Source organism: Pangasianodon hypophthalmus, chromosome 13, assembly GCF_027358585.1.
Source record: "Pangasianodon hypophthalmus isolate fPanHyp1 chromosome 13, fPanHyp1.pri, whole genome shotgun sequence".
NCBI classification, from domain to species: domain Eukaryota; kingdom Metazoa; phylum Chordata; class Actinopteri; order Siluriformes; family Pangasiidae; genus Pangasianodon; species Pangasianodon hypophthalmus.
In genome coordinates this window covers 10,893,758-10,921,400 of record NC_069722.1, presented here as the reverse complement: position 1 = coordinate 10,921,400, position 27,643 = coordinate 10,893,758, and the positions used below count along the sequence as shown (strand labels likewise).

Genomic DNA, 27,643 nt, shown 5'->3' with positions numbered 1-27,643 from the left:
ATGAGACAGTAAAAAGTAACTCACCTATTTGGTTTCTATTTACATAGGAATTCGCGTCTAGGCGTTAGACCAGCTGTTGCGTAGCAACAGAACATATTTCTAGGGTGCCTTCAATAGTGTGAAACGTTCACACGGGTTTTTTAATGGACGATGATCAAATATTAGCTGATTTCACATTTACACGGAAAAGCCCAAGCATTAAGTGGCCTGTGCTTGTTATCAAAGGTGGCTACTTTTACACAATTGGTGTTAAGAAAGTACAAACCGTCGCAACTATAAAAAACTTTGTACTGTACTGTATTTTACTATTATTTTACTAATTATACAATAGCACTGTTTAACTGTGTAATCTGATTGATCAGAAGGTGTTCATTAATTTTCTATGACAGCACAGATCTGGCAGTAGTGCTGGATCTTATTTAAATGATAGGTTTATATTAATGAGCTTGTAATTCATTATCGCCTTTAACAGTAACGACTAATTTACCGGGACTTATGTTGGGCAGTCTATAATCTAGATAATAATAAACAGATTAAAAATTGTTATTTAACGAAGAAAAACACATTATCACCAATATAGTAAAGTTTTCTGTTAAGATACGTTTACATAATGTTTATGGAAGGAGTCTTGGATAATGATCGGTAGTTTTTCCACCACATGAGAGTCTTCAGGACAGAGGATAAGGTAACATGACAAGCTGCGGTTATTAAAAGAGAAGCTGGTGAGGAAAGGACGTTTATAGATGCTATAATGTAAATAATAACAGGAACTAACTTGTTTCATGGGTGTTCCACGACATTAAATGTAACTGTAAAAGGTTAAAAAGCATGATGTGTTATTCTTTACCAAATGAAATATTGGCAAATCAGTGCAGTATAAGAGGAATACAATACTTCTGGACATGCTTTTATAGGAAAATAATCAACTTCAGGGTGTGAGACTACATCGCCCCACCCCAATTTTGATTATTTTCCTATAAAAACACATCATGTTTTATTCCTTACTTAGTCTTAGTCAGTTTAGTCTAGCTAACTAGCTAACATGGGCGCACTTTGACGCAAATACAAACTATTAGGCTTAAGTAGCTAGAAATCGGTTTTGCACTTGAGTAAAATGAACGAGGAGCCTGTGAAGGTAGCGCAGCTCGCCTTCGATGTTTGATTGACAAGCATTGTCATCACTCAGTGAAAAGTTTTATCTGTGTTGTCCAATCATATCTCGCTGTGGGAGACGCTTCCTTCTGAGCCCGCCCCCTGTCCTCTCCTGCCTGTGCAGTGTTTGTTGTCATCAAGATGGAGTTCTTGTTGGGGAATCCGTTTAGCACTCCCGTCGGCCAGTGCATTGGTAAGTTTCATCATTATGCCAGGTCCTTGTTTAAATATATGTTTTGATAAAATAGGTTGTGTAACTTGTAGCTTTAATTTTAGCGTATTCCACAATTAATTAGCATACTACCGGGTAGCGCGGCATCCGGTGGCTGTTGAACTAGCCTAGCTGGCTAGGTGGCTAACGGTGTTAGCTAGACTGTTTCATTGTAACATTAAATATAATTCAGCTCGTAGGTGCTTCAGTGTCACTGTTAGCAGTGCTGCTGAGTCATGTTTACGCTAACCGGCCTGTTAGTAAACAAACTACATAAGATAGACGCTTGTCTTATGTGCAGTCATAAAACTAATCTTACTTTTTTTTTTTAAATGTTGTAACCTTGTATAGCAGGGTAAGAAATCTGTAGCACACACTTTATTTCAAATTTGTTCAATAAGATTTCTTACGTAATAACTTAATTACGTAATTACGTAATAGCTCAATTACGTAATTACGTCATTTCAGTTATTCTGACGGGTGTTTCACAGTTAGTCTGATCATTTAAGACAGAAATCAAGATTATCCAGTAAGAAGAGGGAAATGAAGACTCCTACTGGACAATCTGAACTGAGAGTCTGCACTCATCCAGGACTGATCTGAATCTAGCACCAGTTTTCTTATCAGACTGATAACAAGTCTTCTTTTCCTGGTGTTGATTGCCAAACTGATTCTTCCATTCTTAATACAGTACAGATATAAGAGGTTTTGGGGAGCGTTCACACTTATTAGTCTGTTGTCAGAGTGAGAATCAGAGCAAAACTGATGCTTGTGTTAACAAAAAGCGATAAGTGGCATGTGCTGAAAACGTATCCTTTAAGTGTTAAGAAACCTTTGCTAAGCGTATGTTGAAAACACAAAAATCACTCAAGCACAGGGTACACAGAGTCAGTGTTTAGACAAAACATCTAGGGTTTATTTTCTCCTGTCGTTTGTTGAATTCAGTTATCCCGAACACAACACATTTCTACAGCACTACAGCTCCATTCTTTGTCTCAGTTTGTGCCTTGTGGCTCAGTTTAACAGCTTCCATGTACAAAAAAATCAAAATATTGCACTTAACCCAAATTACACTGCATTTTTGATTCACTTCCTGCAGTTGGGTCAATTCAGAGTTGCATTGCTTCCTCACTCCATACTCAGGCAGTGTCAGACCGGTGCGGACCTAAATACGATTGCCGTGTTTTCACCTGCCCAAAAGAACCGCACCGAGGGAGGAAATATACAGGGGTTCGATTCAAATTCACTAAAAGCTCCATATGTGAAAGCATCCTCAGTACCAGCTCCTATCCAACCTTAATCTGAACTGGTAACTGAGCCGACTCTTTGCAAGCCTGTCTTGCTGAACTGTGTGAGACATCATAGGCATGATGATGACGTGCTTTCAGGCATGTCGTGTCCTGTGTTTCCATGTAAGAATGTTTCGTGTCAGACAACATCACGTGTTCATGGCATGAAATACAACAGAAAATTGATCCTCAGACTGTAACGAGGTAGTGAATGACAGGAGAGAGGCATTTAAAGCGCCAGTAGGATTTGTACCGGGGCCAATGCCACCACAGGCTCCCCCCCCCTTCACAAGCAGTTCCTGCTTCATAAAATACCCGTCATTCTTAACACTCTTAACATTCCTCATTTCATTTTCCAGTCATCCAGCAGTGAAGTGCATTGCTCATGAGGTCTTCGCAGCTAACCTGTTAAACCAACAGTGATTTTTTTTTTATTCAACAAAGATTACATTCTGACTATTTAACCTACAGCACAGAAATCCTGCCTCAGCCTCATCACTGATAAACACAAAACATGCATTATTTGTAACATTTAAAATAAAAAGAGTGTATTATTTAAAGTAGCACAAACTAATTGTCATTTTCAATATGGTTGGGAAGAATCTGTTGTGATCTTGTTGGCAGTATGGGTTTCCTGTTCCTCCGCAGCTGACTGTGTGATTCAGCAGTTTGTTGTGTAAAAGTGGAGATGCATGAATCACATACGGGTGCGAGTTTTCTTAATCATCTCACTGAATATTTGCAAATATTTTGCAAATAAATATTGTGAATATTTAGTAAATAAAAGTGCTCATGGAGGCGAACAGGAGCTGTTCTGTTTAGCTCTGTGGCTGTTTAATGACCTGAACTGCAAATTGTTGTTGATTGATGAGGAAAACGAAACCAAAATAAATGAGGGCAGTAGTAAATAGGTTGGGTATTAAGGCCCTGGTAGGTGTTTACTGATGATAAAAAAAAATACTTTTTATTGAGTTAGGAAAGAAAAATGTCTGAGCTGCTGTGAGACACTTTGGATTGAAAGTGTGTACTCAGTATGTACTTACACAGCAGCTCGGATGCATTAAGTGTCATCAGCTCTCAACTTTAGGCATGAAAGAAGCAGGACTACACGGTGACAGACAAGAGCTGCCAGCCAGTCAGGAGAGAACAAGTATGTGAGAGTGTAAACAAAGCAGGAGTGAGAGAGTGAAACAGTCAGTAAGATACCATAAGAGAAAAAGTGATCAGTCTATTTATCCATGTAGAATGTCACCCACTTAGGCATTTAGGCATGCTACTTAGAACACGTTATATGGTTTGAGATGCAGCCCAGAATTCTCTTCGAATGTGTATCAACGTGGCACTCATGGCCAAGAGTTTAATCTACACTGTGTAGAGTGACACAGCACAACCCACGTTACGAAATGTTCTTCCAGTAGTAACTCATGGTAGCATTTTTCTGCCAGAGGTAACATCCTTCCGCATCAAGTAGAAGATTTCTCAGAAGATCTCTTCAGCTTTCTCCAGCCTTAGGCACTTTATCTTCTTAGCAGATTTCTCAGTCATTTCTGGATGCTCTGATGTTTTGCTCAATTTTTTTTATTAATAATAAACAAATTAATCTATATATAATGATACGTTTCATGAATCATGACACGATATTGTTGTCATATCGTCCACCCCAGCTGCTGTTCTTCTCCCCGATGCTGGAGTCTCATGGCAGATCATTCTGGGCCTGTCTGGTTGGGGTCCTGAGTGGCACAATTGAAAAGCGTTCAGCCTGTTGTCAGGATAATCCATGGCCTGGAGCCCGAAAGAGCAAAATTGGCTGTGCTCCTCTGAGGATGGCAGTACACACTTCCCTGTCGATTATAGTGACACTGAGCCAGTCTGTGTGCGCACGTATGCTGAAGAGGAGTGTTAGTGTTCATCTCTAAGCGTTCTCAGCTGCTGTATGATTTTTACCTCAGCAACAGTCTGGGAAAAAAAATGAATGGCTATCCATCTTGGCTTTCAGCTTGTACACATATCATACAAGATAAAGGTGTAAATGGGCCTCTCTAGCATTCTGTAGCTTAGTGGAAGGTAAGTGGTTAAGGCAATGGACTACTGATTGGAAGGTCATGAGTTCAAATCCCTTTGAGCAAGGCTCTTAACCCTCAACTGCTCAGTTGTATCCTGTCTCAGTTGTAAGATGCTTTGGATAAAAGCGTCAGCCAAATGAGGTAAAAGTTCCATAGATGGAAATCTACTGGTCCACGATCACATTCTGAATACTATCACTTGTCCTCTTGTTGCCTGCCTGCTGTCCCACCATAGTGTGTTCACACCATGTTCCAGGAAACTTTTCTAAGAGTGGGTGGATGTTCTGGATCCCTCCGGCTTCCTCCACTCTCATTAACAATAACAAGCTGCTGCTTTTGTGACTGTAGAAAAGAGATTATTGTGCTCGTCTAGAAAGGAAGTAGCTGTTGATGTTGATGTATTAGCTGTAGGTGCTTTCTACGATTCTCCTCAGGAATCCACCAGATGAGTTGGATTCTGCGATGTGACGATATGGTACTGATATCTTGATCATTTTCATGAGTATCATTAGGCGGCTTCTGGTAATGTTCACATCAACCTCACAAATGAGGAAAAAAGTGATCTCAGTGATTTTGACCGTGGCATGATTGTTGGTGACAGACAGGCTGGTTTAAGTGTTTCTATAACTGCTGATCTCTTGGGATTTTCATGCACAGCAGTCTCTAGAGTTTATGGTGCAATAAAGAGGATGGAGCAATAAAGAGAAAACATCAAGTGAGAGGCAGTTATGCGGACGGAAATGCCTTGTTGTGGTGAGCAGAAAAGCATCTCAGAATGCACAACTCGTCGAACATTGAGGTGGATGGACAACAGCAGAAGACCACATTGGGTTTCACATCTGTCAGCCAAAAAACAGAAAGCTGAGGTTACAGTGGGTACAGGCTCACCAAAACTGAACATTTAAAGACTGGAAAAACGTAGCCTGGTCTGATGAATCTCGATTTCGTCTGAGGCACACAGATGGTAGGGTCAGAATTTGGCGCCAACGGCATGAGTCCATGGACAACTGGTCCAGCCTGGTGGGGGTAGTGTAGTGGTGTGGGGAATGTTTTCTTGGCACTCTTTGGGCCCGTTAATACCAATCAATCATCACCTGAATGCCACAGCATATTTGAGAATTCCAGGTCACTGTTTCAACAATCAGACACGCCTCCCCATTGGCCTTTAGGAGTACATGTTGTCTACTCTTGTGTGTTTGAGAGATCACAGGCATTTAGCCTTGAGGCAGCTCTGTTTAGCCCATAGAAAAACATAGTAGAATTGATTCTTATAAATACTGAATTTTGTAAAAAAAAAAAAAAAAAAAATGTAGGACTGTTAGAATAGTGTGACCCCTGAATGTGTGGTTCTTTAACCTACTGTCTTAAAATAGTAACCAGTGCAGATGAAAACCAGGCCACAGTTTTGTAAAATGTGTCTGTTTAGGTTTCCAACCAGATATTGCAATTATCAGTAAATCTTTGCTGATAATTGTAGAAAATCTGATTGTGTCTGTGAAGTGGGATTATGATGTAGTTTTAGGACCTCTCCTGGCCCAGCATCATCATGGCCCAGTGTTTTTAGTTATTAATCTACATTATACAATGAAGTGCTTGAAGTGAACAGTGAGTTGGGGAAATGCAGCAGTGCTGGTTGTGACTGCAGTTGTGAGTCTGGCTCTGAGGTAGCAGATGGTACAGCCAGACGCTCAGTGTCACATGACCTGCGGTGCTTTTCCTCTCAGATGAAATTCACAGCATCCTGTTTGGTTGTAGAAGACCGGACCAGATTTGCTTTTGCTTTGTTAGTTACTTGATTTTACACTTTCTGTGACTTGCTTTCTTTCCACGTCTGTCTTTGTCTGTCATATTTAATATTGTCACTTTTTCTTTCAAGGCTGATTTATACTTGTGTGTGTTCCTGAAACACAGAAGTTGTTGTGTTACGTGTCTCAGGCAAATACTGATTTCTCTGGCAACAAGCTGCTTACCATCTGAGCACCTGTCTGTGCAACACATACTCTTACAGTTCTTCTCTTAAAAACATATTTGTGTCTTAGGATGCCTTCACATATGTAGTGTTTAGTCTGTTTGTATCGAGCCCTGGTGCATTTTACCATCAGTGTGGTTTGTTTAGACAAGTGAAAACAGAGAAATCACATTCAGCACAAACCAAAACAACCGGTCTGAGATCGTCTGAGTGAAGTTTTGGTTCCAAGCGAATTCTGTTGCAGCTTTATTGCAGTGAGAAAGCGATTTTACCCGAAATCGACCCAGCTGCAGTTATTAATACGTGTGGTAGCACCCTTAGCCACACTCTACCTCTTTCAAATGTCTTGAAGAGAGAGTGCAAGTAGCTGGTTAAACTATTGCAAAACCTGCTACAACCAACTGACACATTCGTGTTTTATATTACCTTACGCTGGGCCTGATTCTTCAAGCTGGATATGAACAGATTTATCTGTAAATCTTTCGTAGGATCATTTGTACAAGAAATTTGATACACATGAAAATCCCGTAGGGTCGAAAAAAAAAAATGGTCATATCGCTTGGAAATCTACAAATAAAAAGACTAACTATTGTAAACCTCGATTAATCTGCTTCAAATCATATAATTTGCATGGATTGCTGCACTTTTCCATATGAATTACACTGTCAAGTTTAAATAACGTATTTCAGTTACATGCAACTTAATGAAAGTGAAACGATCATTTCATATGAATGGCATTAATTAAAGAAATATTAAATATGAAAAGATTAAAGAAAACAAGCCAATACAAATCCATAAATTTAGACATATACGACTAGTCATTTAGAAGAAATGCTGGTGTATAAAAGGAGGACATGCTGGTATGTGGATAGCTATAACCCGCACGCTGCAATAGCTCAGATAGTGTGTAAATCGCTTCAGCTTGCCGTGGCATCTTCTTTGAATGCATCACTTTATTAGAGCCAGTAACTGTAACTGATAAGTGACTGATGTGGTGTGTCTCAAGCTGCACTGTGCTGTATGCTCCCTAGTGGACTGCGTGCCAACATCAACCTCCTTATGACACTCTGCTGGCGCATTGGTGTGCGATAGACTTCTGGAAGAAATGTTTTGTTCGGTTTGGCTTAATCAAGCATTTACACACAACTTTACTAAAAGGTTGATAAATGAGGCCTGTTGATTCTAAAATTAGCTCCGGAATAGATTGTTCAATGGCTAAGCTTGTTAACAAAAGATTTTGTAAAAAATAATATTCTGTACCTGTCTATAGCAAGTTAAAAATATGATCCTTGATCATGCTGGTCAGTTCACATGTAACATAAAACTGGAGTCCAAGAAAGGACATGAATGAGAGTGGGCCAGAGCGCAATTAGTACCTCCGTTGCTCCTGACAGTTTGTCTACAGCAAAAGGCCAGTGCATGAATAAGGCATGGATGGAAGTGTCCAGACTAGAGAAAGCGCTTTCAGCCATCCATGAAAGCCAGCTCTGTACTCTAGTGTGTCTCTAGCATGGCTTAGACAGCTCTCTGGCACTGCCAGGCAGAACCCAGGGCCATCACGGCTGACTGATCCCAGCTCCTGTCCACCACTGAGAAGTGCCAAGTCATTATGGCTTATTTATTTATTTATTAATTTATTTCACCTCATGCTGGTGAAATGGAACCTGTACTTTGTTCTGAACATTCTTTTAAACCTTGAGGCACAAGATGCTTCTGCACGTAGGTTTTCGACAATAGAAGGTGTTGCACGGAAGGAGAGCGTTTGAGCTCTTATCAGAGCTGACAAGCCATGAGTCCAGATCTTACATCTCAGCAGGCTGCGAGCTCTGAGGCCCGGACTGTGTTTGTGCGCTCACACACGGGGTATGGAAGAAAAGGAAAAGGATAGGTGTGAGGTAGCAGAGTTGTTCTTGGCGTGGAGTCTCAGCGTAGAGTGGAGAGGTGAAAATTTCTAGTTTCACTCTGTTCATGAGTAATGCAACAGCAATTAAACCTGTTTAACAGTATGCAGTGGAAAACGAGCCCTGCTTATTGAAAGTGAAATCTTTTGACCCTGGTTTAGTGTATTTTAAAAAAAAAAAAACGGGACAATTATTGACAAATGCGATTCAGCACCATGATCAGCATTTCATGTCACTATATTACCCCACAACTTGTCAAAATCATAACATGGGAAAGTCTCATTTGAAGATGGCTCTAGACTCTTTGGATGAATTGCATCAGCTAATATTTATCTCAAACATTTTTTTTTTTTTTAATGTCCAAAAATTAGTAGAAAACACACTGAGAGTATAAAACAATGGCATTTTGACTACACTCCTTATATATTAAGACTTGATAGAAACAAGGGCGTCGCTCAGTCTAGTGATTAGACAAGCTGAGCAAGGTTGCACAGTATCACAATTAAACCACACTCCAGTAAAGCCTCATGCTGTACCAACAGTGACAGAGTAAAAGTTTATTAAATCATTATTTATAGGGATATAGATGTTTTATGGGCTCTAGATCTAGAAGCCTTGTCTAAATTTTTAGCACCCATGTAGTCCTCGCTATTCCAGTGGTGGATATTTGAGTAGTAGTTTTGTGTGTGTGCATGTTGGTGACTATGATGTGTTTATCACAGAGAAGGCCACTGATGGGTCGCTGCAGAATGAGGACTGGACGCTCAATATGGAGATCTGTGACATTATTAACGAGACAGAGGAAGGGTGAGTCCACACACACACACACACACACACACACACACACACACACACACACACACACATACCCGTTGGTGACTCAGTGCTGCTCTGGGTGACTCATTCAGTTGCTCTGAAATAATTCTTACTTCATTTTGTCCATTCTGGTGGCTAAATCAGTACTTGATGAGGATGATGCACTCAACCTTGCAGCAGCTGAAGAGGTCACTCTTGACTGCATTACCTCACCTCATCTTTCTCTAAAATGTTCTTTTTCTCTCCGTCTCTCACTCAGTTTCGCTCTCTCTCTGTCACATCATCGTCACAGTCCTGCCTCTGTTCCGTGTGACTGAAAGAGCGTCTTGTAGTCCAGGTTACTTTGGCCTGGCGTCTTCTTTTGTGTCCGAAGTTGTGGGTGACAACAAGAATGTGAAAAATGTCCTGTCTTTTTCATACAAACTCTCTTCACAAAGTCTGTGAAGTGAATCTGTACTGTATAGAAAACTTCCTTAACATAATCACCTACATGTGCTTCTGGTTCCTCTTTCCAGGGCCTGTACTTCATACATGGCTTAATAAATAAGATAAGATGACAGATTTACTGATAGTTCCAAACGGAAGTACACTTCAAAAAAAGAAGCTTGTTGTTATAAAAGTGAAGTTTAACAGATGACTTTGAAACATGACAACTACAAAACTGTCGAGTTTGAAAACTGATCTTTGGATCTCTTTTTTCCCTCCTTACTGTGACAGTGTTTTCATGGGTCCAATTCCTGACAGATTTCCAACTCTTTCAGACATTTTGTTATGGATCTAATTGTGCTTAATGGTATTTTTTACTGCTTATGTATTTTTATATCCATTAGTGCAGGTCAAGGATATGACAGTTTGCATTTATTTGAGTGCAACTATTCCTTAGCTGTATCAATAGATTTTAAATGGAAATTGTGTTTTAATGTGAATGATTTTTTTAGAACAAAAATAAAGTTTCTTCTGTTTTTCTTTCTTTTTTTTTTTTATTTGAGTGGAAATTATGAATTATTGTGTATAATGTTGATTTTTATACCAGAGATTCCCAAATTAGTGGGGCCATATGATTTATAAATGGGGTCATGAGAGAATTTCACAATCTCCTTATATTTTATTAATTTATTTACAGATGAATATTGTGAATATCCCACTAAATATTAAGACACATTTTTATGGCTTTTGGAGCAAGTGAGGAGACACAAGGCTTCTGCATGTTATGTAACTTCTATGACTTTTCGAACCCTTTCTGCATTATAGTCTGTAAATACAGTGTTGGAGATCAACAGTTTAATGATTTATTTAAAACTCTCTCTCTTGTACCCAGGACTTCGCATTCAGCATTGTTACTGATTTGGTTGTTGTAGAGGAGAAATAGCGGTCATGGTCAGTCTGAAATTAGTGATTGCAGGATCAATGTTCAATACAGGTCCTAGATTAAGGTGGTATAATTGCGATGTCAGTAATCTGAATTCATTCATATGGATTAACACATCTTTAATCTCAGATTCTATTCCACCGGTATGTGTGTGTGCGTGTGTAGGCCCAAAGACGCCATCCGTGCCATCAAGAAGAGGCTGAATGGCAATCGAAACTTCCGGGAGGTGATGCTGGCTCTGACTGTGAGTATAGCAGCCTGCGGGTTCGTGTTTGGTAGGGGGCGGCCCCATTCATTAGACGCTAACAAGCTAAATAGTGAAGAATTTAGCATGTTTGTGGAGTTCTGCTTCGCTTCATGACTTGATGGTGTGCATGCACAATGCGATACACTCTGCAATACCAACTAGAGGCTGTTTACTTTTCTTTAATGAGCTGATTTGTGGCTTCTCAGCTGTGAGCCTCGCTTGGCTCTTTGATTCTTGCCTCATTAGTTTAAAGCCTCTCTTCTGGCTGTCAGAAAAAAAAAGCATTTGAACTTGTATTCGTGCGAACACAGCTCATCAGCCAGTTGGAATTAAAACCCTCCGTGTTTCCTCAGGTGCTAGAGACTTGCGTGAAGAACTGTGGCCACCGCTTCCATGTGTTCGTGGCCACCCGGGACTTCATCGACGGCATCCTGGTGAAGATCATTTCTCCGAAAAATAACCCTCCCACTATAGTGCAGGATAAAGTGTTGGCGCTGATTCAGGTGAGCAGTTCTACAACTCTTCTCCTAGATCCATCTTCCTTATCTGTGGCCCTTAATAAGATGCTGGTGATTAGAGTCTGACTGCTGTATGCCCTGTTTATTCAGAGGGTAGAAAAAAATACTTGGTGCATTAACGGTAGAAAAGAGCAGTGTCAGGTCTGACTTCTTTGCTTTAAAACTTAAAACTCCTGACCAAAACAAATTTTGCTGTTTAAATACAGTCAAGGGTAAAGAAATTGACATTTGAATGTTCTACTTCTAGTGACTTTTTAGTCACTATAAATGTGGTTAAAATTCTTAGCTGAATGACCATTGTTCCTTAATGTCATATTTAATTTTCAAATATTTTTCAATTACGTGTAAATTTTTCAATTAAATTTACTGATCAACAAAATAAAAGTGCTATAACTGATATTATATTTGTATATACCAGTTACTTTCCTGTGCCTGAATTTCAAATACCATTGTATTAGGCATGTAGGACATTATGTAGGTTCTATAACAGCATTATTTTATGCTCTAAGCCATTTGGGATTCAGTCTGAATTTTGAAGTAGCTTATATTTATTTAAAAATTCTGCCTTAAGACATTAAAGATCCCAGGTTTTCTTTTTATAACAGTGACAAGAAAATATTACTGTGGGTAAATAAATAAACCCAAAGCTGAAGCATTAATGTTTGATATAAAATTTATATTTTGATATGATATTTTGCTTTTTCTGTGATGCAAACTATCATTAATTCAATTTAACTAGTGTTTTTTAAATGTTTTGACAGCCCTACAGCATACGGAAATCAACTACTCTTTTAATATTTAACCTCTGATTAATCCAGGAATACTCGTATTCTACAATGCTAGTCTTTTACTGCAATACACTGTCAGGTCAGGAGCATAAAAATTCACAACACTCGATTTGCAGTGACCTTTATCACAGAAAGTAGCTGGCTTCTCAATGGCAGGTGTGTCAGTGTTTAATGTGTTATCTTTATATCTGTACTGAATAGTCCCTGGCTAGTTGGATGTGTATACCCTATATTTTTACATACAGCAGCAAAAAGGCACATGACTGAATGCAGAATCAAATGTCAATACTTTGTGTTTTGTTTGCAGGCTTGGGCGGATGCATTCAGAAGCTGTCCAGACCTGACTGGAGTTGTCCAGATTTATGAGGAGCTGAAGAGAAAAGGCGTCGAGTTCCCCATGGCAGACCTGGACGCTCTTTCACCAATCCACACGCCACAGAGAGTACGACAGCCATGTCATGCAACATATTCTACCATTTTTCTGACATTTTTTCACCTTTTTTCTTTTCTATTATGAATCCAGCACATCGCATGCAGAGTGTTCCGCTCTTAAGCTTATTCTGTTTCAGTTGTAAGGGAAATTCAGCATGCTCAGCCAGAACAAGAATTGATACTTTTATCTTCTTTTTTAAAATGATTTTATCTTTCTGCCCTTTTGAATGAATCAGGGAGTCCCAGAGATTGATCCAGCCTCACATAAGTACAAAGCTCCTCCCCAGCCCAAGCCAGCACCGCAGGCGCCTCAGACGTCTGCAGCTAGTGGCTTGCCTGCTCAGACTCAAATGCCAAACATGACAGGGCCCATCACACCAAACCCAGAACAGGTCAGTCTCACCATCAAGCACTGTGTTTTGCATTGTCTATGTAGAGATATATAAACCTAATGTCTGAATAGATGAATACATTGGATGGATGAAGTGTTTCATTCAGTGAGAGACTCTTGGATTTTTTATTAACCTGTTTACAGACTCAATGGAATTATAGCCAATTGAGCATATATTCTGCTGATGTGTGCATGGGTGTGTTTGTGTGTGTGCTTTCAAAGATTGCCAGGCTGAGGAGTGAGCTGGACATTGTGCGCGGGAACTGCAAAGTGATGTCAGAGATGCTGACAGAGATGGTGCCAGGGCAAGAGGAAGCCTCTGACCTTGAGCTCCTCCAGGTCCTAAATCCCTCTGGGTTTTCTTCCTGCTTTCAACTTGTTTTCTAACAAATGCCTGTGTTCAATCATTGTATGTGTCACACAGTATTCTTTTCTCATAATGACCAGTCCTGAATGCACCACTAGGGGGAGTAGAAGCACTGTGTATATCAGGAAAAAGACATTTTAATGGATTTCCTTTTCTTCATAGAAGTGGTTAGTTTGGGGGATTGTGGGATTGACAAATCGAATGTACTAAATAATCGATACTGACACCATTAATACAAGTTTTGATTCAGTTTTGTATCCAGCACATTAAACTAAACTACAAGGTGGTGTATAGTCACATGAGCAACGTGCAGTGCGACATGCCGATGACATGCATGTGTTGTGTGCGGGCAGGAGCTGAACAGGACATGTCGGGCCATGCAGCAGAGGATAGTGGAGCTCATCTCTCGTGTCTCCAATGAAGAGGTCACAGAGGAGCTGCTACATGTCAACGATGACCTAAACAACATCTTTCTTCGCTATGAAAGGCAAGTATTTATGTTTGAAGTTCCTGGAAGTGTAAACCAGTAATTTCTTTCTGATGAGGTTAATGTTAGTCAGTGCACATGCAAAGCTGTAATGATTAGTGACTTTCCCAAGTCTGCATGTGATTCATTAGGATTTTAATATAACGTGGGTGGCCTAATCTCACCCATCACAGGGCTTGTCTATTCCACATGCTATTTGTCAAAATTCTCCATTTATACTTGAATGGTTTCTTTGAGATGAAGCAACCCAGTAAGTACCTGTCAAGCGTAGATGACTGTTATAATGCCAAGATTTGAACATGCAACGTTGAACAGTCCTGAGTCGCCCAGCTTGCATTATTGTATTTAGTTATGCTTGAGTGGTGAAACAGGCTGGGAGTCTTGAAAGGAGCGATGTCAATCAAGAATGCCTATTATTACAGTATAAGGCTCGCTTTTCCAGCTCAGTCCGATCAGAGAGTTTGGCTGGTCAAGCAATTTTGCTGGATGTTTAATATACACTAAAATTTGGGATCATACAAATACGTTTAAAATTAAAAAAATCACTCAAACAATGACTGAAGACCTTCTTCTGCACTAAGCATTTAAATGAGCACTAGTTATGAAAATTGAATTAACAGAGAAAGGTATTTTGTTTTGTGGACTGACTGACTGTTTCTGTGCTTACAGGTATGAAAGATACAGATTGGGCCGGAATACACAGAAAAATGGGGTGAGCTGGAATCTGCTGAATTTATAATCTTTATATTACTTTATACATGTACTCCTAATTCCTATACTGCTTTATAGCCTAGTTCATAAAATTTGGTCTGTAATTTACGTTTGCTGTATTACACTGCCAATAGTGTATTATTTACTTGATACGTTGTACACACTTGAAGTTTTAGAGTTTTACCCACTTGGTGTGTATATGCTGCATGCTGATGTGCCAATGGTTATTTTGTTTGTTTGTTTGTTTGTTTATTTTGTGTTTGTGCACTGGATAGCTAATGAAGGCAAGTATAGTAGAATTCCAGCATTTGTGATAAATATGGGTGAAGGTAAATATGGAGAAAGTTAAAACATGGCTTCCACATATGTGTGGGGCATGTCTGACATGCCCCAAAGACATGTTTTAACTTTAACTTGCTGTAGAATACACTAGAGCAGTCCTCTTCATCTTTTATCCTGCCTCTCGCTCTCATACACATTCTTGCAGTTGTTTCTGGTACCCTGATCCCATAACCACTTCCTATCCACCTTTATTCTCCAATAGCAGCTACAAAACTGATGAGATGGATAGCAGCACTTCTGTTTTGATGAACCAGGTTTTGATGAACCTGGTTCCTGTGTGTGTGTGACTGTGTATAGTGTAGTGTACAGTAAGTGACTGTGTGTGTTTGTGATGATGTGCAGGTTTTGAATGAGGCTTCAGTGGAGGATAATCTGATAGATCTGGGTCCAGGCTCTCCGGCTGTCGTCACCCCTCGAGCCAGCGCTGCAGCCACTCCCACACCTCCCTCCAGCCTGACTGCTGCTGCTGCCCCGTCACTCTCCACACAGCTTGCAGGACTGAGTAAGACACACAAACACAATCATACAGTTATAGCCTATTATTATGGTCAACTCTGCAACTGTAATGGTCTACACACTGATGGCAGGATTTAGTGAGAAACAGGTGCACGTGCATATGCTGAAATTCACGTGAGCACATGCATGTTCACCCACAAACCCTGCCCCCAACCTTCATAGCTCTATCGACCTGGATACACTAGTGCCAGCCAAGGCTGACTGATTATTTGCTCCTGCTGACTGCAGCTGACTGCCAACCAGCACGTACTGTATGTTCTGCATGAGAGGAAGTAAATCGCCGTACTAGGAAGGGCTGTTGTTTGTATTTGTGTGGCAGCCTGTGAAAATATTTCGCTTGGTGAAATTCTGAGATTTTCTGCAGTATGTAGTTTTGAAAACTATAGGCTTTTTCTTAGCATGTACCAGAAGTATAGTTATAGCATGTTAAAATCTGGTTACTGTCAGAAATGAAAAAGAAAATTGCATTTAAAGATTCCATTCTTATTGTGGAGCTGGAGCAGTGCAGACATTTTGACAGCTGGTATCTGATCGCAAACTGAATTGATTAGGCTTATATACATTTCACTATGGCACATAGATATCCAAAAACTCCAAATCAAAGCATGGCATTCACTATATGAGGACATCACTTAGCTAGCAAGGTTATTTTCCACCTGAAAAAAAAAGATATACATTATATGGCTAAAGGTTTGTGGACACTTGACCATCACACTCATATTGTGCTTGTTGTACATCCCATTCCAGATTTAGTCCCCTCTTCGCTATTGTAGTATTCTCCACTCTTCTGGGTGAGAAGGTCTGGGGCACTGCGTTTCAGTATTCACTAGAGTTGAGGTCAGGGCTCTGTGCAGGCCACGCAAGTTCTTCTGCACCAGCCTTGTCAGACCATATCTTTTCTTCGCTTTGTTCACAGGGGCACTGTCATGCTGGAACAGGTTTGGGATCAACATCTTGGTCCCATGGAAGGGAAACTGTAATGCTAGATCATACAAAGACATCCTATACAATTGTGTGCTTCCATCTTTGTGGCAACACTCTGGGGAAGAACCACATATGGGAGTGATTGTCAGGTGTCCACAAAAGCCCTATTTTGGCCAAAACCCTATTATTATTATTTTTTTTTGGCAGCTTGCCAGAATTCAGCCACCGTGACACCTGACAAGTTTTCCCAGGCTGCCACACTTTTATTCCAAAAAAGAAAAGCCTATGACTATGAATGTGTATAGGTGATTGTGATTCACGGAAAAGTCTAGGGTGCAGCAACAGTATGGGACACACTGTGTGAATGGGCTCTAAGAGACAGAACCCCTAGCAGGCCTATATACCAGTTCCAGTATATTTATATTAGTAATGCATCTATACTACCGATGCCACACACTTTACAGATCAGTCAGGTAATTAATTATTCATTGACTTTATGATGATGTCTATGTGTAGATTTGGAATCAGAAAGTGTCAGTGGCACTCTGAGTGCACTGTCTGCTCACAACCCTCGTGATGACTTTGACATGTTCGCCCAGACCAGAGGCAGCTCCCTTGCTGACCAGCGCAAAAAGTAAGCCCTCTGAACCCAGATATTAAACTCAATAATGCTACCAATGATTTGCTTTCTCTAAATTTTTCCCCTCTCTCTGTTCCAGCGTGAAATATGAAGACCCACAGGCTCTCGGTAGCCTGGCTTCTGCTCTAGACATCCGACAACAAAATACTACTGGGGTGAGTGATGCGCTGCATGCTGGGAAATATACTTTTAACTCTTTGTCCAACCTGCCATGTGTCATGTGATGTAGGGTTGCGGTTGTATGAAATGTTATTGGCTGACGAGGCTCTTATTCTATGTAACTAATATCTGCATGGCCTGGGTGTATGTTTACTGTAGCCCGCTGTAGCTCTAACTAACCTTGTTAGAGGACGGCTTTTAAGTAGAATTTGCATCATAGTATGGTTTGTACCTAATATTAATTTTGCACTGAATTTCTATTTGAAATTTAAGCTATGTATTTATTGATAATTTATATTTGTAGATAATGGAAGCAGGTTTGTTGTCACTGTTAGGATAGGGTAAGAAAGCTCACCAAGACCATCCAATAGCATTCTTCATCACATCCCAGTATGCTAAAAAAAAAAAAAATAACGTTATGCTATGTTACTGAAGATTAGAGTTATTTATGATAGAGGACTTGCATGATTATAAAGTCTGACTCAGGCTTCGGATAAATTCCAGACATAACTGGGAAACATGCAGGCATAACAATAAAACGTTAATTACAAACTTGCAGCAACTGAACCATGGCTTATCAGCTTTGAATCTGTGAATAGAAGTATGTGAAGGGATGATCAAATAATTATTTTTCTCCAAGTACATAAATACTGATTACAGCCGGTGTTCAGTGCCAGGTGCTGTTGAGTGTTGAAATCATCAGGTTAAAGTTAGTGTGCCGTGTAACTGTAGTTCAGAATTTACTGATCAGCCCACTGGTCAAAGTTTATTCCCTTTTTTTCACTCCACCTTTCTTAGGTGATTCTGTTATCGTTTGTCACCCCATTTCTATATCTATTAATAGAGTTCTACACCTTAAAGATGGCAGTCACATGTCATTTCTATGTTTCTCTTTCTTCATTTTGCTTTTTCTTTATTCCTGTCTTTCTTCTTTTTTTCTCTGTATGGGGTTGGGACGGGGTTCTGCTTCACATTTGTAAGGTTTTTTTCTGTTGTTGATTCAGCTGAGTGTAAAGAATGATAACGCAGAGTTGGAGCCCATAGACAGCTGGCTCATTACCCAAGGAATGGTGAGGACTTCACCAGTAGCACTGTCTCCTCCTCAGTGTCCTCCCGCGTCCATCCACCACGTCATCCCTACCCCCTCACCATCGCTAAACAAGCCCATCCCATACAGTAAAAGGGAGAGCCCACTTACCCATCTTAATTAATATAGATTTTAATGTAACATAATTGAATTATTCAGTATTCTACTTTACTTGTCAGTCATTTGATTATATGGGTTTGTTTAACAAACCTACCAAATGCACACAGCCAGAATTTAAATATTATTTTCATATATCATATAGTTTTGCTTTAACTGAACGCTGCTTTTCTTCTGAAACTGCAGGCTGTGCCCTTTCAGAGAAGTCATTTCTCTTTGTCTCACAGCCTAAGCTTTTCAGAACGCTTCAGGGTCTGCAAATTTCTGTCAATCATTTTTCTTCACTCTGTCCCTTTTACTGTGGGGCCACTCCATTCTCCTCTGTTTCTCTGCATACTATGACTGCCGAAATGAAAAGACCTGCTTGTTCCTTGGGACAGGTGTGGATTTTCATAACATACAAAAAGGATCTTGCCTTTAGGTTTAACCAAGATGGCCCAGCCCTGGTACATTGAAGGATCATGCTGGTATGGCGTATATTTACTGCACCAAAGAGGGTTGCATCTGAAAAAAAAAAACCTGACATATTTAAAAAGAAGTTCAGAGCAAGAATTTTTATGTGGTAATACAGTGCTTTGTATAGGTATTGCCCCCCTCCCTCATTGTTATTTTTTTATTATTATTTTTTTTATTGTTACAAGCTGGAATTGAAATGGCATAAACTTGGATTTTTACCATTTGATTTAATTAATTACCTTTGGCTGCAATTACAGCTGCAGGACTTCTGGAATATGTTTCTATCAGCTTTGCACATCTGGATCCTGGGGGTGAATACTTATGCAGGACACTGTACAATTTTGATTTGCACAATGCAAAACTGATGTGGTCTAGATAGCACATCTTTATACTGGTACAGCTTCATGCGCAGGGCTGGCACACACTAATAACTGGCGAGCCTGGCATTGCTCAGCCGTTTGACACTCATTTACAGGTTTTGTTACAATAATTGTGTGCTCTGCATTTGCATGCTGATCCAACAGCTGTGCAGTGAGAGCGTTTCCACTCACTGTCTTCATTTATTATGAATAACACTATGGCTAACTACATTACATAACGACTAAATGACTATCATGATTAAATGGCTAGCATGTTCATCCTGTTCTAGAGCTTAAGTCTGATACCTTTACGGTTTACTAATCCGAATTTAATCCAGCTGTAGTTTAATCCAAATTCATAAATATGTTTCACATTTTATGTTACCATTTTTGCATCTGCATGAAAATAGAAAGTTGGAATCTATTTGCACCCAATTTAGTTATAGATATTTAGTCTAAGACTGTTATAGCAGCAGAGCGAGGACTACCTTCATATTAATACCCATGGTTTTGGAATGGGAAGTTCAACAATTACATAGGGATGGTGGTTCGGTGTCCATATACTTTTGGCCATATAGTTTTCCTGTGTGTTCCTCATTCAGACAAAATAATCTGTCATCCATACATGCTAATTTGGATCAAGTAGAGGATGCAATAGGAACATGAAGGTGTATTGCACTACCGTTAAGTGCATTACATTTAAACATACACTCACTGTGCACTTAATTAGGAACACCTGTACACCTACACATTCATACAATTATCTAATCAGCCAATCGTGTGGCAGCAGTGCAATGCAGACCAGCAGCTTCGGGTAATGTTCACATCAACCATTAGAATAGGGAAAACATGTCATCTCAGTGGTTTTGACCATGGCATGATTGTTGGTGCCAGACGGGCTGGTTTGAGTATTTTGATCTCCTGGGATTTTAACAGCCTCTGGAGTTTACTCAGAAAAGTGCAATAAAGAAAAAACATCCAGTGAGTGGCAGTTCTGCAGACAGAAATGCCTTGTTGATGACAGAGGTCAATGGAAAATGGCCAGACTGGTTCAAGGTGGTACCTTGGCACACTTTGGGCCCGTTAATACCAATCAATCATCACTTGAATGCCACAGCCTATTTGAGTATTGTTGCTGACTGTGTGCATCCCTTCATGGCCACAGTTTACCCATCTTCTAATGGCTACTTCTAGCATGATAATGCACCACGTCACAAAGAAAAGTCATCTCAAATTGGTTTCATGAACATGACAATGAGTTCATTGTTCTTCAGTGGCCTTCCCAGTGACCGGATCTGAATCCAGTAGAACACCTTTGGGATGTGGTAGAACGGGAGAGTCACAGCATGAAACTGCACCTGAAAAATCTGCAGGACTTATCTGCAGGAATTGCGTGATGCAATCAGCATGGACCAGAATCTCAAAGGAATGTTTCCTACATCTCATGGAATCCATATCATGAAGAATTGAGGCTGCTTTGAGAGCAAAGGGAAGCTTTACCCAGAATTAGTTTAGTGTTCCTAAGAAAGTGCTTGGTGAGTGTATGTACCAAAAGAGAACATTTATTTTGCAAAAGTCAATAAGGAGTAGCCTTTGTTTCACCTCTGGTTGTTGAACTTGTCTGCTGTGCAACTATAAACAGCACAGACATAAAATCTGCTTGTACTGGATGTCCGGGCTACTGTTTTGTCCACCCCTGTGTAAGATAACTACATAGCTGGCAACATTAGTGCTGTCTTATGTGTTTACATAGCTGGCTATCTCAGGAATTTTTTAAGGGCACACATCACTGTACTGTGTGGCCAGTGTTTTGGGTTTTTTTTTCGCCTGGGTGCAAACAGAACTAAATAGGAAACACAGATAGAAAAACAATAGAAAAGTGTCTATGGGTTAAGTCTTAATCATGGTGAGTATTTCAGGACCTGGCTAAATCAACTGAGGTAAATCTAGCACATTGTGGAATGTTTTAATGGTTGAGTGCTAACATAAGTATGTCCTAACATACATATTTATGTCGTACATGCAAGAATATGAGTAATTTTTTTTAGAATATCTGCAGCCGTTGATCAGAGCCGTTGTACTGTCCTTTTCCTGGCTGAGCTTCACCACGCTTCTCTCCAGACAGCTCCTCATTTTTCACTCTGCCTCTCACTGCATGCTGTACAATATAGCAACGTTCATGCTTAATGTGCTCTGTGTGCGCGTGCGTGCGTGTGTGCGTGCGTGCGTGTGTGTGTGGCTGGCTATGTGAATCCATGCGTACTGTGATTTGCATATGTTGTTATTTTCCTCGCAGAGCTCCTTGTGATTTTATGGTTGTTTTTTTTTTTCCTGTTTTTGTTCGGGGGGGCGGCTTTATTTGGTGGCTTTGCGTGGGCCCTTGGTTTGTCCGTGGCTTTGCTCCATAGATTCCTGTATCGCAGTCTTCTGTCATGGATGACATTGAGGAGTGGCTCGGTGCTGATGTGGTGAGAATTCTTTCCCTTGATTTCATTCTCTCTTTGTTTTTGTCATCGCATTCCACGTCCATTTCATGTAACCCAGTAAGTCTATATAGGTTTCTTAACTTCATATATGTACTTGGCAGTCGATCAATCATATTAACACAGTCCGCAGTCAAGCTTGCCTTGCGTCTGTACTCATGTCATTGTTATTTGTTAATCGGGGAAAACCGATTTATAGCAATGGGAAGTCATGTAGTAAGGTTGTCTGACACTTGGCTTGTTTCAGTAAAATGGTGCAAATTGCTCTGTGGGTCTAGTGAAATGTCCTCATACTCGGCTGGATTGTATTGTTTTTGTGTTGATCAAACAAAAATGGTATGTTAAATCTGAAGTGATATGTTCATTGTCTTCAGTGAAGAAATGCTTGAATTAAAAACCATTTTGGTATTGTGAAGGTGCTCCTGAAGGTGGGTATCATTTAAAGGAATGCTCCATTGTCTTTCAACCAAGTCTCTGTCCAAGTTCTATTCCCTTTCACCACCCAATACTTTTATACAACTCCTCTTGCCTTAACAATAATCCTGCCAGGTCAGGATGCCACCCCTGTCTGAAATTTTAGAGTTTCACATGCTGTTTCAAATAAGCCCAATAGTTTTCTGTGGGATTAAAGTCAGGTGATTATGCAGGCCTGTCAAAGTGTCTCGGTGTTGCACACATGATTTGGCGATATGCACCCTTCAGTTATCACCCTAGAGTGTCAGTGTTGAGTTCTGCATGGACATGAAGCACCAGAGGTAAAGTTAAAGTCTGGCCAATGTCTGAACATCCGCTGTTACCGCTGTTACATGGTGCACAACCTAGTTATGTTTTTCAATAAGGTGCTGCTCATGGTAACTTTGAGTAACTTTTTTGTCTGGACAGGTTACAAATAGGGCTGCAACTTACCATTATTTTAATAATCGAATAATCTAGCCATTAATTTTCCGATTAATCGAATAGTTGGTTTATTAGAAAAATGTAGTAAAATACCAGAAATACTTATTTGCATTTAAATCAACTAATATTACTACAGGACTCTTAACTAGATGATGGTATTCTGTACATTTTTTTTGGTTCTGGAAATATAGTTGCTTTGTTTAATTTCGACAAATAAAGGCAAAATACATATCAGCTGCCTGTCTCGCTTATTGAAACACTCTCATTTTATTTTTTTTGCTTGCTGTGTGTGAGCTCGCTGCCGGACACACATAATACATGGGTTTTGAAATGGAAAAAGAAAAAAAAAAAAAAAAAAAGGTTCACCTCATTGGCTAATCATTCAAGACCATGTTCATTTTCAGCTTGTCAAGTTGTCCTATAAAATACCAACTTTTTGGCCAAAGTAACATGAGATAATGTTTTCTGGTAGGGCAGGAAAGATATAGCTAGAAAATCAAATAAGCTACGAGACCTCAATAAACATCAGTTAATAAGTATGACTCGTGCTGACACATCTACTGTTTCCCGCACTGACCACAAAAGAATGATTATAAATCAAAACATTACTCGCTTGAAAACACAATTATGTTATTAGGTCAGTAGCATTGTGCAGTGTAAAGAGTTGCCATACACTAAACTCTTAATTTTTTTTTTTTTAAATAAAGTTTTTCCTAAATATTTCTTTACGGCCCCGACCACTGCCCTTAGACTTCCATTAGAAATGAGTTTTGAGTAACAGGTTTCCTGTTCTGTTCTACATATGTTGCAGAAACAGTAAATAGTTGAAAAGCACTGGAGTATTCCTTTAACTTTGATTAGACATGGGACAAAACATCAACCGTATGATAAATAATCCAACAATACAAATAATTATTTTGCTTCTTGTGTTTTACTGAACAGAAAGGTGATGAGGCTGAGGAGGGAGTGACCAGTGAAGGTAGGAGTTTAAAACTGTGTGTTAACTCAGTAAACCAGGGAATTTTGGATCAAAACCAGCACTGCTGATGAATTGCCATTGTTCCTTGCCTATGTTTTAGAGTTTGACAAGTTCTTAGAAGAGCGAGCCAAAGCTGCAGACACGGCGTTACCATCACCCCCTAGAGATGAGCCGTCTGCTCCTGTGAGTGCGCCGAGCAGCAGCCGTAAGAAAGCCGAGCGGACTGAGGACAACCTGTTCACATTGTAGGTCGCTCATGAACTTTAAGAAAAGCTCCGTTCATCCCCCTCAGCGTTCCTCTGGATTCCTGCTGCCTTTCCGCGCTGCTCTCTGTCACACGTATCTTGATCCATCATGGGACTCTTGGTTCATTTCCACCTCTCAAGCTGCTGGCTGGAGCGGGGCAGCTCCTGTGATACGGCTCCTCTTCCAGACTCAACATGCTTTTGTGTGTAACTTCAGGGGCAGAGGGATGATCCGTCTTAAACGAGTGAATTTCTCAGCAGCGAAGTCATGTTGTAGTTTAAGTCTGTTTTGTTGAGATATGCCAAGATTATGACTTACTTCTGTTTATTAACAGAAGCCTTGCGGAATCTGGCTTGGAAAAGCGTTATAATATCTCAGATTTCCCATGCAAGTTTACATACTAATCTGAAATATGCCATTCCATAAAGGTAATTCTTTATTTCCTGTGGTCCAATGTCATTATACCACTAAGGGAGAATCTAAGTGACAAATTAAAGGAAAAACAGACATACGTACCTTAGGTTTTGGGCCTGCCGAGCTGCCAGAACAGCTTCCTTGTGCCTTGGCACAGATTCTATAGTTTCTATAGAAAGTGTGTATAAGTGTACTGGCAGGATGAACACCATTCTTCATATATACACACATGTTCCCTCAAAATGGTATTTCGATGATGGTGGAGAGCGCTGACTAAAATCTCCCAGATGTGTTCAATTGGGTTGAAATCTGGTGACTATAAACACTATAGCATATGACTTACATTATTTTCATACTCATCAAACCATTCAGTGTGCCTTTGTGCCCTGTGGATGGGGTCATCCTGGAACAGACCACTCCCATCAGGATAGACATCTTTTAGAGGATAAAGTGATGAGTCAGAATAGCGTTGTATTGATTTGCAGTGACCCTTTCCTCTAATAGCGCATTTACACTCCGCAAAATTACCCACAGTCCAGGTTGTAGCTATTTTCACCACCAGCAGCTAAAATAGTGCTGACCATTGATTGCTAAAACATCGTCAAACAGCGGTCATTGATTAATGTCTCTGGCTGAGCTCCCATCTGTACAGGAACAACATCTTCAGTAAATGGCTAATAGTGACTGCCGAAGTGACTTACTCTTTTGATTAGTCCTTTCTTTGGCAGATTTTAGAGGCAGCAGCACAATTTTAACCTGCAATTTAATGTTTCAATTTGATGTTTCATTTTTATGCCTCCACCACAAGGTTCGTCCATCTGTCCGTCCATCTGAGATTCTCATTAGAGCGATATCTCAAGAATGAGAGGTCGAATGCTTGTAGGATTTGTATGGAATTATCATTGTAACCAGCAGATGATCAGATTACATTTTGGAATTATTCCAAACAGGATTGAGGTCATAGCAAGGTCAAATCTCTGAAATAGTTTTTCTTCAATAGCTTCCTATCTGTTTGAAGTATATTTTCAAGTGTATTTGGGGCATTAAAAAATTTGTAACAAAAAGGACTAGATTTGTTGGCAGAGGACGCATCCCTCCCATTGTACGTGTTATTTATTTAAGCAGAGTAAAACCTGACGACATCTAGGGCAAATCTGATATAGCTTCCTCTTCACTTTGTTTGCACCTTATATAGGATTTAACATAATGGAGCTCAGCACCCTAACTTGTGCCCTCACCCATATTGTAGAAAGATATTTTAGATTCAGCCGCAGATGCACAGCCTCTTGTGTGTGTTTTTAAACATTGTCTAATAAGGGCACTCAAATGATTTTTCAGTGTACTGGCATACAGAGCTGCGTTTGGGTCCGTCAGCAGCCATTAATTAAAAGCATCCTCTTCTTTTAACTAGAGATTAAAGTGTTGTCACACTTGTGTTTGAGTGTGTGCTTCCATTAAAATAAATTCACTGCATCTTGTTAATTCGAGAGAGAAACAGAAATCAGAGATGCGTAGTTTTATTTTCATCTACTGAGTGGTATTTCTGTGCTTGCACCTATCAAGTTAGCCTTTTAATAACCTACAGAGAAACTCCTCCTACTTTCATGAGTATGGTTACATGATGGGAAAGCAACACATGCACTCTGCCAGGATACGGATAGACCTGAGTACTGATTTGTTTTCGAGTTGTGGCGAATTGCGCTGTTTGGTGGAGAAGCGCTATAAAGATATAAGCCATTGCTAAGAAAATGCCTTCAATAGCCACCAAGGAAAAGCCACCAGTTTTTCCTTTAATTTGTCATGTGTTTTTTTTAATGTATTCAGTTAAATCTGGACACCAGGAGAGTCTTTTAAAAGGGAAAACCAAAAAAAAAATAATAATGCTTGCGTTTCATGCTCTGTCAGGGTTTCATTTCTCAGTTGCTTTGAGTGTAGGTTTGGTGAATGAAATTACATTGTTGTAATCATGAAAATGGTGACCAAAGACAGTTTAGACAGTTTCCAAAAAATGATTTGTTAACTCTTGTTTCAGAGAGCTAAGAGTATTTCCAAACGGTTCCAAGAATCAAGTTCTGTAAAACACACTGCCTCCTTAATACTATTTGGTACATTAAATTACCATTAAGTAAGTGAGTTGAGGAAATATTTCACAAATACTTATGAAGCATTTGTGAAAAAATATTATCTTATTTTCAGAATCATGTATTTTTGTGTGTGGGTTGTTTGTTTCATAGCAAAAAAAATAAATAAATCACAAATGAAAGTCTGGGCCACAGTAAAGACAGCAGCATTAAAAGAGTAAATGGACAGAATTTGTTTCCTGGTGGTCCTCATGCTGCAGGATTAAATTATGGTAGCAGAAATTGTACATTATGTATTTGTATGTATACATAAATGTATGTATATACAACCCAAGAGTAATGAATATAAATGTCTGTTATCATTTCTGAGTAAGTTGTTATTCAGAAAGAGATAAAATTAATGAGTTCAGTTCACTCAGTCAGGAGCTCATCTGTGTGATTTGGTTCATATTTTTTGGTCATGATGGTCATGGTAGGTGTGACGTTTGATAACTGGATAAGTGGGTTAGCTAGCACAGCTGGAAGGATTATAAGACAGAATGTAAGTGAATGTAGAGCCAGTAAGGAAAGGAGATGAGATGCCTGATGAAATTAGGAGTTTCAGATGTGACACTTTGCGTCTGAACCTCAGTTGTAATCTTGGTGTACATCAGCTCTTCAAATGCAGTAGTTCAGTTTAGTGGTCATTCAGCGTAACGGGGTGTTTCAGTGTAGCATTACTCACAAATTGGTCAAAACTAGCCAAAAAGATTTTGATGAGATTTTAACATTTCGATTGTTCACATTGGTACAGCGCTTAATGCATTGTCATAATACAATACAAGCTGTCATAAATCAGTGATAAAATATTGATTATAGATGGGCCTTTTATATGCTTTACGTGAATATAAAGCACAAATCAGATGATAACAGACATTAACACCTAAATTACACCTGTTTCCGAAAAGGAACGTTCAACAAAAGTCACAATTACAAGCATTCAATTACATAAAACTTTAATTTTTTTGTTTGTTTATAGCTTTGTATAAATTAAAACAATGAAGCTGACATGTCAGTAATTATCTGTGTCCTATAAAAAGCTTTGCTTTCCAATAAGGTGGCAATCGTTATTTTTAATAACTGCTTTAATGAATGTTACCATGTGACATTAAGTCCTAATTATTTTGATTATTTGTCTCAAACATTAATGTCTTAATGTATTTTAGGATATGTAATAAAGTTTCTTATTGTGA

At 39.6% G+C, this 27,643-nt stretch overlaps 1 protein-coding gene across 3 annotated transcripts; it reads left to right on the top strand.

The window, feature by feature from the left end:
- Positions 1 to 1,229: 1,229 nt before the first annotated feature.
- LOC113527942 (TOM1-like protein 2) lies at positions 1,230 to 27,643 on the top strand. 3 transcript variants are annotated; one of them, XM_026916141.3, is made up of 16 exons: positions 1,230 to 1,345; positions 9,308 to 9,392; positions 10,936 to 11,014; positions 11,371 to 11,520; positions 12,631 to 12,765; positions 12,992 to 13,147; positions 13,369 to 13,485; positions 13,867 to 14,000; positions 14,670 to 14,712; positions 15,396 to 15,555; positions 17,010 to 17,127; positions 17,213 to 17,288; positions 18,297 to 18,362; positions 21,720 to 21,779; positions 23,634 to 23,670; positions 23,771 to 27,643. In XM_026916141.3, exons 1-16 carry the CDS (start codon positions 1,294 to 1,296, stop codon positions 23,917 to 23,919), a joined length of 1,617 nt encoding a protein of 538 aa, XP_026771942.3. In that variant the 5' UTR covers positions 1,230 to 1,293; the 3' UTR covers positions 23,920 to 27,643. The 3 variants fall into 3 exon arrangements, with proteins under 3 accessions (XP_026771942.3, XP_026771943.3, XP_026771944.3); XM_026916142.3 differs by lacking the exon at positions 18,297 to 18,362; XM_026916143.3 differs by lacking the exons at positions 18,297 to 18,362; positions 21,720 to 21,779.